Source organism: Falco biarmicus, chromosome 8, assembly GCF_023638135.1.
Source record: "Falco biarmicus isolate bFalBia1 chromosome 8, bFalBia1.pri, whole genome shotgun sequence".
NCBI classification, from domain to species: Eukaryota; Metazoa; Chordata; class Aves; order Falconiformes; family Falconidae; genus Falco; species Falco biarmicus.
Window position 1 is genome coordinate 45,128,637 of NC_079295.1, and position 15,233 is coordinate 45,143,869.

At 47.6% G+C, this 15,233-nt stretch overlaps 1 protein-coding gene across 4 annotated transcripts in view; it reads left to right on the forward strand.

The window, feature by feature from the left end:
- Nucleotides 1-15,233, forward strand: part of NRG2 (neuregulin 2) — a 165,844-nt gene that overhangs the window by 125,188 nt on the left and 25,423 nt on the right. For 3 of the 4 annotated variants that reach the window (XM_056349357.1, XM_056349359.1, XM_056349360.1), the window contains one exon: nucleotides 4,259-4,379. In XM_056349357.1, the coding sequence (XP_056205332.1) occupies nucleotides 4,259-4,379 (121 nt within the window). Of the gene's footprint in view, nucleotides 1-4,258; nucleotides 4,380-15,053; nucleotides 15,131-15,233 lie in introns of all 4 variants that reach the window. The other variant, XM_056349358.1, reaches the window with a different exon arrangement.

Genomic DNA, 15,233 nt, shown 5'->3' on the forward strand with positions numbered 1-15,233 from the left:
AGAGTCCAGGATTATAATAGATAAAGATCTTTATTCAGTATATCAAAATTCAAAATGAACATTGCAAATTACAATGAATGGAACAGAGAACAAACCAGGGTGATGTAAATATCATGGGTGTAGAATGGTCTTGCCAGCTCCAAAGGGAAAAACAGAACCAGAGATCGCACAAAAAAGGATTGTGGCCAGGTCAGTCCCTGTGTAAGAAGCTACTAAAGAGATCATTGCTTTCCAGCTAGGGGAGGAGGTGCTAGCTGTACCTGTAAAGCCACAGGTAGCACAAGGGGAAATCAGTGGGCATGCTAACTATTTTTTCTAATACAAGAGCCAGGAAGGGGCAGGTTTAAAAGAAGTAAATGGAGATGCATCTTTGCACACTGTGTGCAAACACTGGAACCCTTGTCACATATATTCTGGATGCTGCAAGATTGGATTTGTTCAAGCAGCAACTAGACACATCCGTGGAAGAGAAATCCATCAAAGGCCATTCAATGTAAAGGCACTGTGGCTAACCTCTGAGCTGCTCATCCTAGGTGGCCAGAAGAAAATTATCAATGCATGAGTGTGCTGATCTTCCTCCAGCATTGCCTGTTGGCCACTGTCAGAGAGAAGACAGGGCTTCGGTTTGACCAGTACAGCTGTTTATACTCTCATAATGGCCTGTATTTGATGGCACTCTTTTCAATTGGGAACTGGGCTGACTGCCTCTTTTTGTAGCCTTTGCTACATCTCTGCTGCTGACAAATGAACCATAGTAATATGTTTCTGTGGTTCAGTTTTAAAATACTTTGTGCTTCTTTGGGAGAAAAGGCATGGCACGTGCAGAAAACAGGATTTAAAAGATAATTACATTAACAAGGTGCTTCTGGAAGAACTGATCATGTATTTTTCTGACAGGCATAACACTGTTAACAGTTCTCTTTCTAGAAGTGCACAACACACATGTCCCAAGCCTCATTTGTGTCAGTGATTTTTTATTTGTTTAAAAGAAACAAAATTTTTTGTATGGGATGAAAATCCCATGCAATCTTCAACTGGTCAATGCTGTAATGCACTCTGGTATCCAAACATCACACAGCACCGCATCTTCCTGTCCACCTGTTCTGGTGGAAAGTGTACCTCTTTGTCTGAGTTGTTTTCTATGGGGAGCTTTCTGGGCTTTGTTTTTATTTCTCCCTCTCTGCTACTCCCTTACTGTGGGAAGGCTCCCCCCAGAATCATTTCCTGTAGGATTTATGATGTGAGACTTGGATACATGGCTTGTTTTGCTTGCTAGCAGCTGGTACATTTGATGGTTGAAGGGGTGATGGCTTCCTGCAGGCTGTGCTTGTTCTTCATCCATTGTGCCTTTCAATTTGTACTGGTGCTTTCATTCATGAAGTTTCAGTGCTCCCTGATCTGTAGGAATGCTTGCAGCTTCAACAGAGACCGGGTCATTGTGCAGTTTTAAAGTCCTTCAGTCAAAGACTGCAAGCACTGCAAACCACAGGCTGCCCTGCAAGCAGCTTTCAGCAGCACCCGTGCTGTGTGCTGCCTAGGCAGCACTTGGGGACAGTGGCTGTCTTCGGTGTACTGGCTCCCCTGTAATTTTCACACTCCACTGGCAGGCCCTTGCTTGCTCTGCTGCTGCTTCTGCCTCCACAAGAGTGGCCCAGCCAGTGCTGGGGTTGCTGCAGCAGAGCAGGCAGCTCCTGGCCCAGCAGCGGCACAGCCTGCAGCCTCTCGTGCCCATGCACAGCGCAGCCCGCACGCAGCCTGGCTCCCACTGCCTTTTGGGACACAGCTGTGTGCTGCCAGGCTAGGTTTTATTTTCATGCTCATTTTGAAAATGGTATTTGTTGTTAAGACTTGGTGTAAAGTGGCTGGATCAAGCAGTAGCTAAGGGAGAGGCCTTGCAAAGAAATTCCCAGTGCTACCACACACAGTTAGAGCTCCTCTGTCCTGAGCCCACTGCTGTCCATTTGCCTTAGGAGAAATGTCCTACTGTCTCGTAAAGGTAGAAATTATACAGAGCTGTTATGAAGCCATTATGATGGTTTTGGCTTCTAGTTCCCATTAATCTTAACCGGAAGGGAGTGCTGAATTTCACTAAAGAAGTTTGGAAATTTTCATATTTGAGGGGGTTTTTTGCAAGGACTTCTTTGGTGGCTTGGTCAAATCATCGTCTGTGCTAAATAACCTGGCATACACTCTAGTATGTGTACACTGCTCTGCACATTTGGCTCCCAGCTGGCTGGCGTTAGGTACCCTAGGAAGGGAGCAGCTATTTACTGTCCCAGGGCCATGCACATTTTCAGTCTTTGCTGAAGTATTTGCCATGTCTGGTTTGCAGAGCACTTTGGGACAACTTGCTCTGCCCTGGACAGCTGTGAAAAGACGACACCAGAGGCAATGGTTATTCAAGGCAAAGCATAGAAATAGCTCCTCTTGTGTAGAACCCTGGCTCTGTTGGGCAGCAGGAGGCACTGACTTCCCTGTGTGAACAGAAGACAATGGGACTGGACAGTGCATTGGTTGGAGCGAAATGAACAGTAAGCTTGGCTCTGCCTTGAGCTGTGTGCAGGTAACAGCCAGGGCTGTTCCTGCTGTGCACAGAGAGGCACAGACCCCATGCAATCGGAGGTAGTCCTAAAAGCAGGAGAGCTAGAACAAACTGGTTTGGCTGCTCATGTGCCAAGCATCACCCAGATGTGAGAGGCTTCACAGGATGCTGGGAGCCCACCTTCACCTGCAAGAGTCCAGATGTGCCCAGCAGGCATGGGCTGGAGCCGGAGCGTGAGAGCAGAGGGCACCAGGGGCAGCAGGGCAGGCATGCACAGCAGCCTGTGAGCCTGCTGTGGTGGCGGGATGGGGATGGGGGCTGCCCGAGGAGTGGAGAGCAGCCCTGGCTCCCTCTGGGGCAGGCTCTGGTATGCCTCACTGCTTCTCCTGAGGTTCTGACTAGCTCCTGCCTGGGGCTCTGGCTCCAGCCTTCTTTCTCAAGTCCTGTGTCAGTGAGGTTTTCGGTCTTAAGCGACTGGTCTGAAGTCACTAACCTTTCCATGAGGTTTGTTCATGCTTTGGAAAACAGGACGGAGGAGGGTATCTCCTCAGAAAGCTCCGGTACAACATAAAAGGTGCTGGAAAGTCAGTAGTAGCCCCATTCCTGGAGATGTAACTGTATTAAGGTATAAACAAGGTGGGTGGTCCAGGAAAGGGGACTATCTTTAATGAGATGAAGTATTCAGTTGGAAAAAGCAGATGCTTTTGAGTGCCCTGCTCTTATTTCAGTTATGTGAAGATGGGTCTGCATTCCCCGAAGCTCGTCTGCTTTTGTAACCTATATCAGTTGCTCTAACAAAAGGTTTTTCCGCTCCTAGAAGCCTTTGTCTTGCCTATGGAGACTCTCTATTTTGGGCTGTAAGTTTGTCCGAATCGTTCAGAGACAGGAATTACAATGAAATTCTGCAGAGTACCATCAGGTTTGTTTGTACCTTACATGGCTGGAAAGCTTTTCTCCAGAAATAAATTTGTATTTGGGAAAGTATCTGTATCCCAGGAAACTTGAGTCATGCTGGCTGCTTCCCTCTTGGCACAGACCAGGGCTGACTGACTTCTGCTGAACTTCTGCTTGGTCTCTTGAGGCAGCCCCGCTGGGGCATGGCAGAGAGATGCTCAGAGACAGGGCAGATGGAGCTGTTCTTGTTTGCACTGTCCCCCTATTGCAGGGACAATGAGGGCACTTGCTTCTAGCTCTGAAAAGTTATTTCCTTGCAGAGCTGTGGAGCAATGAAATGTCCCCTGCAGTATCTCTGGATCTTGGTCCAGTATCATGATGCAAATCAGGCCTCAGCACCATGCCGCTGTGCCTGTGTGACCCAGCAGCATGTGTTCTTCCTAACCTCCTGCCTGCCTGCCAGTGCAGGGTTGCATGCATGTGTAAGGGAGGGAAAGGAGAGATGGGAAAGGGGCACTTTCCCCTACAGCTTGTCAAAGATATGACCTTGTCCTGACATGCTGGCTGCTTAGAGGAAGGCGCGTCCTCAACTCCTCACTCACTTAGCTACTTTTGCTGGGAAAGTAAAGGTCAAGTTGCAGCCCCAGGACCTGGAAAGGTGAAGGTGGGTCTAAAGGCACAGGCTGAGGTTTGTAGCTCTGGGGTTTTTACTTTGGCAAATGAACTAGTTGAAAATCATCTAAGAAAACAGAATTTCCCAACAAAGGGAATAACAATATATCCTTTGTATGTGTGTGTGTGTTGTTTTTTTTTCCTCTGCAGTAACCACAACTCTCTCCTCCTGGTCCGGGCATGCTAGAAAATGCAACGAAACAGCCAAGTCCTACTGTGTCAATGGAGGGGTATGCTACTACATCGAGGGGATTAATCAGCTGTCTTGCAAGTAAGTGAGTGTAGTTCTTGTGTCAATATGGAAATTACTTGGCTGGGGGAGAGGAGACCTCTGCGCAACTGCTGGAGGAGGGGTAGCTCTGAAATTCTCCTGGCAATTTCAGTTTGAGCAGAAAAATTGCAGTTTCAGAAAGGGAGACCGAAGGGGTTGGGGTGGGGGAGGAGGGTTTGTATTTTCCTTTTTGTGCAAATATTGCTGTTCACTTCTCCTGACTCTTCCTCTATGAATATGTTTGTCCTGGTGTTTCCCTTTCTTCCCTTTCTCTTCTGCAGCTTCAGGGAAGGTCGGGTCCCTTTTGCTCTCCCTGAGCTAGGTCAAAGCTCTGCATCTCCTGCTGACATGTCCCCCCCTGCAAGCAGGGGGAGCTTTTCCCAGTGCAAGGCCATCTTCCTCCTCTCTGACTGGAGGGGGCCTTTGCTGAGACCTGTCTCTTACCTCAGTGCCTGCACCTCATGGGCTCAGAAGCAGGTTTAATACACAGCTGTTCACCACTTTGTGGCAGGCTGTGAGTTATTTCTCACCTTCAAATGTTAAAACCTGCAGAAAGTTTCCACAGGGAGACATACTAAGTTATTCTTAAAATGAAATTTCTTCGAGAGCTTAAAGTGGGGCTGCGTAGTCCAAGGGACCTGGAATGGGATCTGAGACCTTTTCACCTCTGGTTCAAACCTATCACAGCCAGCAAGCCCAATAGCATCTCACAGCTCACCCTCCAGCCAAATGGGGGCTGCGAACAGGAAGCGTGGTCTGGTTGCCAGTGCTGGAGACATAGCTCCCTAAAGCACACCTGTACCAGTCCCCAGGCTCCTGTGGAGTGAGCATGAGGTGGTACCCTGGGTGTGCATTTGCTGAGCAGATGCGGTCAGCTTCTGAGCTCACCTGGGGACCCAAGCATCACTGTATCCAGCTTGGAGAAGCCCAGAGCTGCTGATTTTCTCCCTGTGTGGCCTAGAGACGTCTCCGTGGAGATGCACAGCCCAAGGTATTTACATCTGTGGATGTCAACCTACTACCACTGCCACTGCATGGTGTGATACTCACTAGACACCTCAGCTCCTCAGGCCTTGAAGGACGCCTTCAAACGGAACCGTCACCCCTCCTGGAAGGGTTGTGAGCTGACTGACGCTTAACACAACTCCTCCCTTCTCTCAGTATTCCCTTGTTTTGTCAGGAAGCAGTAGGAAACAACGCATGGAAATGCATTCTGCTGAGCTCCTGTGCACTTACTTTCCAATGCAGGATCAGCTGTGGTGGGAAGGATATAGGATGAACAACATCTTCCAGTTCTCCCAGGCTTGCCCCTTCAGACAGGAAAAGAGCCGGGTAGGACAGAAAGCAAATACTGTGGTCCTCTACATTCCCATGTGCATGAAGTGAGAGCAGCCCTTGTACTCCACAGGTCCGTGCTTTAGGGTAGCTGTCTCTGTTGTAGGCTTCTTGGTGGCATGAAGTTCATCTTGTGGGGGCATCATCATCTGGGGCACTAAGTTCCCCACAGGAAACACGGAGGAAGCCCCATATGATGAATCAAAGTCACAGACACTATTCTGGTGCAGCTGCAGACCCAAAAAGCTCCAGCACTTCCAGTCTTTCCAGGCTGGGGAGGGCTCAACCCTTGAAGCCTGAAGAAGTGTATGAATCAGTATCTCTATCTGTGAGCACTGTGGTGGTGTCAAAAGCATATATCTCAAGGCTGTTTCTTTTGGAAAGAACTCGAATCTAGATCAAGACTTTTCAAATAGAATCAATTTCTAATTACAACAAGAGTTACCTGAACTCCTGCCACATGCAGCTGTAACGGTAAGGCTCTTGTTTTTCCTAATGAACAATGCACATCGTAGTTAGCAAGTGTCTTCAGCAGATAGATTGTTTTAACCCAAGTAATTCCAGCCTAGTGAAGAAAAAGTCTACCTTCAAACCAGGCTGTTATGATAGCTGATGAGTGGAGGTGAAGCTCAGTGATGGATTCCATTAAGATTTTATGTGCCGTACAGAACAGACCTGATTATTTCATATCACTTGAAAGCCTTGATTTCCTTTTCTGATGAGTCCCAAGATACCAATGGCTAAACCAGATTGTAATTAAAGATGGGGAGGGGTGTGGGGGTGTGGGGTGCAGGGAGCGGGGCACAGCAAAGTGTGACCTAAAAGGAGGTACTTTGAAGGTCTGCACTGTCGTGATTCATCTGCCAGAAAAGTCAGATCTGTGTTAACAGGAACCCAGGGGACCCAAGTATCTTCCAGACAGTGCAGTCATTTCTGATCTTACTGCTTGAGGAGATATCTGGATGTCCATTCTCCTTGAGTGCTTTTATCATTAAATCATAGACTGAAGATAAGAAATCCTGGCTTTTGAAGTGGTGTAATTTTAGAGTTTCTGGACTCCAGAAGACCATAGTTATTGAGGAACGGAGAAGCATTTGAACTCAACATAATATTTCCCATAAAATGGCTTTCCCAGTAACATGGATGATTCTTGAGGAAGGATAATGATGGATGAATGGACTTCACATTTGTCTGCCTGCGAACTAGCAAAATGCTGAAATGGTTCACAGGTTCCTAGTTGCACCAAGAAGGAGATCTGCTGCTGTGGTTTGTGAAAGATACAACAATACAGATTTGGAGGAGAAACTAGAGGAGGCAAAGATGAAGGCTTTGACCTGCATTTCTCAACTCTGTAACATGGGAGCCAGTCGTGGTCCTCCAGCCACACCATGCCTCTGAGACATGAGCATGGAGGAGGTTGATAGGTCCTTCTGCACACAACCTCTTCAAATGCCTTGAAGATCAAACAAGAGCCATTGGAGCATCTTGAGCCAGGAACAACATATGTGTCCATGTGCTGTTCCCATTTTGCTGTTCTGACTAGAGTCAGCAGGGCCTTGGGGGGTCTTCTGGCACCACGTACCAGCTTGCAGTCCTCTTTCACAGAAGGCTAAGTAGTTTCTAGAACCCCAGCACTCATATGATGTTACCAGCCTTTCTGTACTGGAAAGCTATCAGAAAACAGAATTTTAGAATATTCTTGTTCACTACCTGCCACCCTCCTGTAATCAGCTTTCTGGGGTGGATTTCATTGTTTGCAGCTGTCCACAAGCACTGGAGATCCTTCCTGTAGATGTTACCCCTGGCATTCTGGAGTGAAAATAGCAGCTGGGTTCTCAAACTATTTCTTCTCCTGAAGTGGCTCATTTGTTACAGATGATTTGTTATATCGCCTGAATTGGCAGCTGGCTTTTTCTTATTATTTTTTAACAGGCTTCCTGGAAACGTGTTCCTCTTGGTCTTTTAAATTCTGGGGAACAGACTGTTTGCCTGTAAACCCACCTCCTCCATCCCTTTTCAGTGTGCTTCAGCTAGACCTTGGACAATGCATTTTCTTCACCAGGGAAGAGCCCAGAATGGACTTGGAGCTGTCAGAATTTGTGTCTTTTTGGATTGTGTGCTTGCATAATTTTGTCCTTAATCTGAAGTAAATTCTACACATGCTAGTGCCAAAGGAAACCTGAACATGATACAATCTGTGCTGTTACTTTGACTCTGCAAACAGACCACCTGGAAATTACATGGGAGAAGCGTGATCTGTCTCAGATATTCTGCAAATTTTCAGTGTAAACCCAGGAAATGAATGAGCCACACACATACAGAATTGACTCAACAGCCCTAGTAAATTAAAGAGCCCCATGCTCTTTTGACAGGAAGAATTTCTTGACCCTTCTCCAGACCACCTTGCTCAGAGAAGCCTTACAAGTTGGACTGGTTTCTCACTACAACTGTAGGGAAGTGGTGAGTGTGAGTAGAGCAGACTCCTGTGCCTGCAGAAGGGATGCACACAAGCAAGGCTCAAGGCCTGAGACACGGAAGAGAGGTGACTGGTTTGTTGCATCCAGCTGACTGTATCGCTTGGGGTGGCTAGCAGACTCTGATCTTGTGTCTGCCTCAGTCCTGGAGCCCACTGGGTTCTTAGAACAACTTAGAGTAGTTTGAGGCTGCTTTAATCTTTTATTGCTGGTTGCCATGCCCCACGGGGCTGTGATAGTGTGTGTATCACAGCAGAAATACACTTTTTCCCACTTAGGTCTTGGCACATGTTATCTACAGTTGGGGTCTTCCCAGCCAAACAAAGAAACAAAGCAAAATCTCATCACTGCATGGTCCTTCTCTGCCCATTTAAATGTGCTTTGTGACTCTTCTGTGTGGCTGATGCAATTGAAGTGGCTGGTACCCTAGGATCTTCCTAAATTGTGTGGTATCAGAAGACTTAAAGAGCTTTGTAGAGCAACACCCCCATGTCATGTTGGACCAGTTGTGCTTGCAAGAGTCGGGCTGAAGGATTTACGAATGCTGACAGATAAACAGACTCTCTGGGTTTGGGCTGACAGCATTGCGTTGAGAAAGTGAGGTCAGAGGCCTGGAAGACCTCAGACAAAAAGTGCAAGTCAAGGAGAGAATAAAAAACAAAAGAAAGCAAAAAAAAATCAGTTAATTTTTGAACTAGTTGATGTATGCAGGTCACCTTTTCACAAGATGACATGTTCACTTCCTATAAGCCTGTTTGCTTACCCCCTCCATGCGTCTTGCTTCCTGCAGATTTTCCCAGGAAAGGGGAAAGATAACTTTGGAGGGTCAGCCACGTTGCCAGCTCTCCTGTGCTTTTCCAGAGTACCTTTCAAAGGGATGAATATCAGGTGATCTTGTACGGCTGTGGTCCTCCCTGGACCACAGCTTGCTTATCTCCCCTGTGGTGTCAGGAGCTATGCCATCCTTCTTGGTGACTCCACTGGTCTGGTCAGCACAAGCTGCCCATTGCGCAGCCACAGGGATGTCACTTTGCCATGAATATATGAGCAGTTCTGCGGGAAGGTGTTGCAACGTCCTTGGAAATGAAGAGCCCACAGTTTGAACTAGGGGTGAAAATCTCCACATCCTGTTCCAAATCTCCTGAAGCAGCCAGGGCTCATTCATTGGGGTTTGCACACTGTATCTCGGGTGATGGCATCAGGTACCTTTCCAGGTTCAAGTGGCCCTCTATGCATCCCATTCAATGTGCCCTTTTTAATGCACATGTAACTGTAGCAGACCCTTGAGCACCATCAGAGTGTGGAAGCTGATCCTGCAATAGGGGGGCTCAGTGAGGACAACACTGCAGATTCTGCCAAGCTCCCACAGCTCAGTTGGAGCTGCACTGTTGTCTTCACTGAGCCTAACAGTGGGTGTCCCTGCTCTGCTATACAGCAAACATGCCTTGATTAGCTGTTCTGGATAAAGCCTCTGCATTTATTCTGGTTGCTTTCTTCTCTTCCCATCAGTGATTTTGTGGAGTCCAGCATTTTGTGGCTCTCCAGAGCCTGATCATCTGGGACTGGTCAGGGGACAATGACAGAACTGTCTTCTTTTTCAGCCCTTTTCACAAATAAGCAACATGCTTGAAACATTTCTCCATTTGCTTATATCAGTGCATTGTGTCCTTCTGCTACAGCTTCTCCTTATTTTGAAGCACCTGCTCGTTCACATTCTTCTGTAACATGGATTGCATTATGAGAGCTACTAAATTTGGCATACTTTAATTAAGATCTGGGGGAGTAAAGGAAATGTGCCAGCCCTTGCAAGATTTAGATCAACAGCTGGGGAAAAAAAGTTTTGTTTCCAGCAGGAACATTGTGATAATTATGTTATTAATTCACAGTACCAAATAATAATAAACAATGATTATTGCTCTGCCCTGATACAGGGCAAAAGGTCAAAGTTTCTCAGTTTTCGTAAATAAGTGCTCTGCAAACAACATAGAAATGGGTCATCCAAACCATTTTGGTTTGTACTTTTTGAGATGCTTTATTTGGCTGATCATCTCACTGCATTTTTTTTACCATGTAAATATTTAACTGCAATTCATCCTGAAGCCAAGAGCAGAACTTTGTGGATGTTTTCAAAATGGGGTAAAAAACAAAGTCTTAAGGAATTGGTCAAAACTGAAAGAATTGGACATTTTCTAGCAACAACAGAATCTGAACAAAAAATAAACAACCTCCAGATCAGTTTTACTGATGGCATTTGCAAGCAGCAAATTTTCAGATGTGCCAATATTTTAACATTTTCATGCACCTGGCTAGGCAGAAAGGGATGGAGTTAAGCAAGGGCACTATCAGGGGGTCCTCCTCACAGGCTAGAGAGGGGACAAGGTGCTGCCTGCAGGAGGTTGGTGCAGTCTTGTACTTTCCCAAGACTGTTCATACAGGCACAGCTGTGTCCACTTCTGTTGGCTATTGAGGAGAGACATGTTGGGCCTCCATGACACCAGGGAGTGGACCGGGAAGTCCAAAGGTAATATTTGCAGAAACAGTTCACCATCTATGTGGTCCCTGCAAGAGCTTTTAAAAGGAGGAGGGACTCTGTTTTGCTGGGATAGCCAGTCAAAGCCTCTTGGCTAGGGTCAAATGTGCAGGAGAAGGATGCCATGATTGAAGACTGTCTCATGGCTCTCAACCTTAGTGAGCTTTAATGTTCAGGTGTATCCCTCAGGCCATACACTTGGCCACTGGAGAAGAGCTGCCCAGAAGCCCTTACCACAGGAAGCAGATTCTGCATGCAGAAGGGGTGCTTTCTATTGCTGTCCAGATTGGGAGACTTGTGTGCTATGCATGCTGGAAATGTCTTCCTAGACATTGTATCTGGAGCTGTAGTAATAAATAACAAATCACCTTCACCAGCCTAGAAGTATGAGACAGCTGAAAAAAAAAAAAAAAAGAACCATGAACACTGCATGCTTTCAGAGTTCTCCTGGTCACTGTTGCTGCCAGCAGCCTTATTTATGAGGAATCAGGACTCGGGGATGCCAGAGCGGAGCATGTGTCTTGACAGCTTGTATGCTAGTTTGGGAGGTGCCAGAGAGTGCTCATGTTCATGAGGGCTTCTTTTCTGTCACTTTTCCAAGTGCTGATTCACTAGTAAATACAGATGAAAAGCTTGAGTTGTCCTAGACACAGAGAAGACAGTTATCTACTGCCTTCTGCCTAGAAGGCTCTTCTCCCCACCCACGCTAGGCTGACTGCAGAGATCTGAAGATGGGCTATATGGTAGCTGTCGTGGCATCAAAGCTTCTTTGACACTTTTCTGTTTTACTTTTTCACTTCTCACCAATTCTTTCTCTGGGTTTTTATTTCCTTCCACAAATTTTCATGTAATTTTTGGTCTTTCCTTAATGGCGTACAGCTTCAGTCCCACACTGAAATTCCAGCCTTGGCTGACCTCTTGCAGGTGTGTGCCTGACACAGTTTTAGCTCCATTCAGGCAAAGAACCTCTTTTGGAGGTGGGTAGGACATTGGCTTCATTCAGCAGCACCCTTGACGCCCTTTGGCGTCCTCACAACATACATGGAATCTCAGAACCCAAACAGACGGGCAGCACGTTGCAAGCTAAATTGGATACCCTTGAAGTTCAATACTATCAGTGGTGATGAGTAAACTTCAAAAAGGATTGTGAAGACACCTATTTTGGATGCCTTGTTCAAGCCACAGTGCAATCTCTTAAAGGTTTCTCCAAAATCATGCTTCCCTAGGGCTGTCCTTGTGAGTCTGCATCACCCAGCTGCCTCAGGTTTGTGCTCTTCGATTGCCAACAGGGCATCTTCTTCAGTCCGCTTCCCAGAACCAGCTCCCTCTGCTTCATCATGGGGACAGTCAACAAGCCTCATGTCTGATGATAACCTCTTGGGCTGGGCTTTGCTTGGGAGCTGGCTGAGCTCCCTAGTATTGAAACAACATTATGGGCATGTCTCCCTTTCCTGTGCTCCAAGACATCAACATCCAAGAATGAGAGAAGAGGGTGAATTTTTCAAAGATATTTGCCTGACCAGAGAGTCAAATTTCCAGTTTCAAAAGTGACTTGGATACTGAGAAATGTAAGTGTATAACTAGGGAGTTCAGTGAAGCCTTATGCAGAGCCATGCCCTGAAATTCTCCCCAAACAGTTTGGGGTGCACATGGAGGTGTTAGCATAGGTCCCAAAACCCAGATGCTGTATGGCACAGAAAACAGGTTTGGTCATGGGCAGTGAAGGTGCACCGGCTTTTTTTGCTCAGTGCAGACCTACCAAAACTGCAGTGAAAACCAGCAAGAAGTCAAGTGCCAAAGCCACACCAGTCATGCAGGGCCTTCCAAAGTTTTCTTCTGTGAGGGGGACAGCGGGTGAAATGTCCCCTGGACATGGGGCACCCTGCCTCGGAGAACTGGGAAATGCATTCTTTATGGGACAAGTTTGGAGCTGTGGGGGTGTTGAGGTGGACAAGGACAGTAGATGGGATGGAGAGATTATCCAGCCTTTTATTGGCTGTATCTTCTTGGATCATGCTGGATTCAGAGGTGTATCTGCAGGTCCCCTGCAGGCATTCAGCACTGAGGCTCAGGCTGCCTCTGGAGTGCCAGCAGGCTGTCCCACAGGTGGATGGCTTCCTTTAGGAGCCTGTGCCAGTTGTGTATTAGTGTGTCAGCAAATGCCTCGGTCTTCCCCCCAGTGAGTGCTCATGCAAGTCTCCAGGTGGGGATTAGATATCAGTGCACTGAGGGAATGGTGCCAGCAACGTCCATTGCCACAGATCTTTGCACCCTGGCCTGCCTTGTGCCCAGCCACATCGTCCCTTCCCCAGATCTCAGCAGAATCTCACCTTTCCCGTCTGGAGAGGAGCCCTCCAGCTTGGAGAAGCTGGTATCCTTGCAGGCCTGACAGGTGGGCTGGTGTACCCTTGGTCTGTACAGCTGGTGCAGCTGATGAGAGCCCCTAGCATTCCCTCACATGTCATGATTCTGAACTGCTGGCCCAAATCAGTGTGTGTCTGTGATGAGGGACAACTATTAAAAATCAAGGTTTTCTGGTCATAATGAATGGGGAAGACTTTCTAATTTCTACCTCTTCCTCTGAAGGGAACTAGATAGTTGCTGAAAAACCTGTCTGTATTCCCTTAAGCAAGGAGAAAAAAACAAGAATTCATCTCTCTTCCTGACTTTTTTTTATTGCCACTGGAGTTGCAAATCTGTAACGTGCCATCTAAATATAAATCTGTCAAGAACGACAAATGCTGCCACAGCCCTTGAGCAACAGCACAGAATTAATCTGCCAACAAGCTTTAGAACTGCAAAGCTTTGGTCATATTGAACATCAAACCCATCCATTTCTCATCCCCTTTGCTGTGTCCATAGCCTGGGAGCAGGCATTAGTGTACCTTTGGGAGGCATGAAAGGGTCAGATCTGCACTGCCCACGCGGGGCTGGCAGCAAGCTTGTGGGACCCAGACCTGCCCTGCTTCACCCCACCACATGTTGGTGGGGACCAGTCATCTGATGCTCTGCCAAGGCCCTTCTAGTTGCTTGCTGTCCTTCACAGTGGACTGGCAGGGAGCTAAGCCATTGACCTCGGGCTCGGGCCTCTGGTTCACAACCATTTTGCTGAGGTGCCTTTCAGTCCCTTCTTTGCTGACCAGCTGGGGCCAGCCAAACACTGAGGGACAGTGTGATCTTGTGGGTGGCATCTGAGAGCAAGGGAGATCTGATATGTCCCACTTACCCTGGGAAGTTGGAAAAGAGATGTTAAGATTCTAGCTATAATGATAAAAAACCCTCTTAAGCTCAGAGGAAAGAGAGGTCAGTTGAGGAAGGAGGGAGGGGGTTGTGGGACAGGTAGGTAATAGCTCGAAGAAAGCTAGGGATAACTTTGAGGGACTGTCCAAGGAGGCCAGAAGAAAAGATGTGAAGTGAGGGAGAGAGATAAGTGCCTGGGAGAGAGGCATCTGACCACCCACAGCCAAGCTCCCACCGTTTCCCAGGTTCACCCACAGCCGCGGTGGGTCACAGTGCAGAGGATGCCAGTGCTGCTGCTACACAGTGTGTGGTTCCACAGCTCCTGCTGCACCCCCAGCCATGTCTCCATGCTCCCCAAACCTGGCTCAGCATGGGAGCTGTTCCGGGGAGCTTACTCAAGAGCATGTAAGTGCCTGGTGGCCCTTGTCTGCAGGGCACTGTCCCTGCCACTGCAGCACTGTGATAATGTATAAGCAGCGCCCCGTGAGCTGGCACATCTCAGCCCATCAGGTAACGTTGGTGGCGATAGCCTGAGAGTCTCGCAGTTGGGCAGCATGTGAGACCTGTTCAGTTTGGCTTTCTTCTCTGTCCCTGTCTCTCTGTTAATACAGAGACTCTGTACACGCTTTCTGCCTAACCGCAACATAACCCCTTTCCCTGGAACATCCCGCAGGTACCTCTGGGGCAGTAACAGGAAGGCGCTTGCCATACGCAATGCTCTCTGTCATCTGAGTAGCTGCTCGCCGCTCTGTGGTGCCTCTTGCCAGTCTTGTCTAGATAGCATCTCCAAGGAGAGTCTCTGAAAGTAGCATCCAGCCCATCTCAGTCTTCCTGCCAGCTGGTGCTTCTAGCAGGTGAGAAGGAAGTAGGCAGGCAGAGGAAGGAAGGAGGGGTTTGGCTGATGGCTTGAAGACCCAGGCCAAAAACAGAGCTGGAATGCTGATGTTGCAGGTGCCTGGTTAAAGCAAAGCAAAGAGTAAATATGCGCGTAAAGCCTTTATTTTTCCATTCATCACAATGCACTTTTTATTTCTGACCTTAGCCTCAAGAATGGTGCCAGACATGTTCTGTGATTTCTCCCCTTTTCCCCTCCAGATGTCCAAACGGATTCTTCGGACAGAGATGTTTGGAGAAACTGCCTTTGCGATTGTACATGCCAGATCCTAAGCAAAGTATGTTTGAAGACAAACAATGCACCACGCTACTTAAAACCTCCCGGGCACAGCGGTGGATGTAGAGTGGTCTAGTCAGGGATGGCTCTTGGTGTCAGCTTTG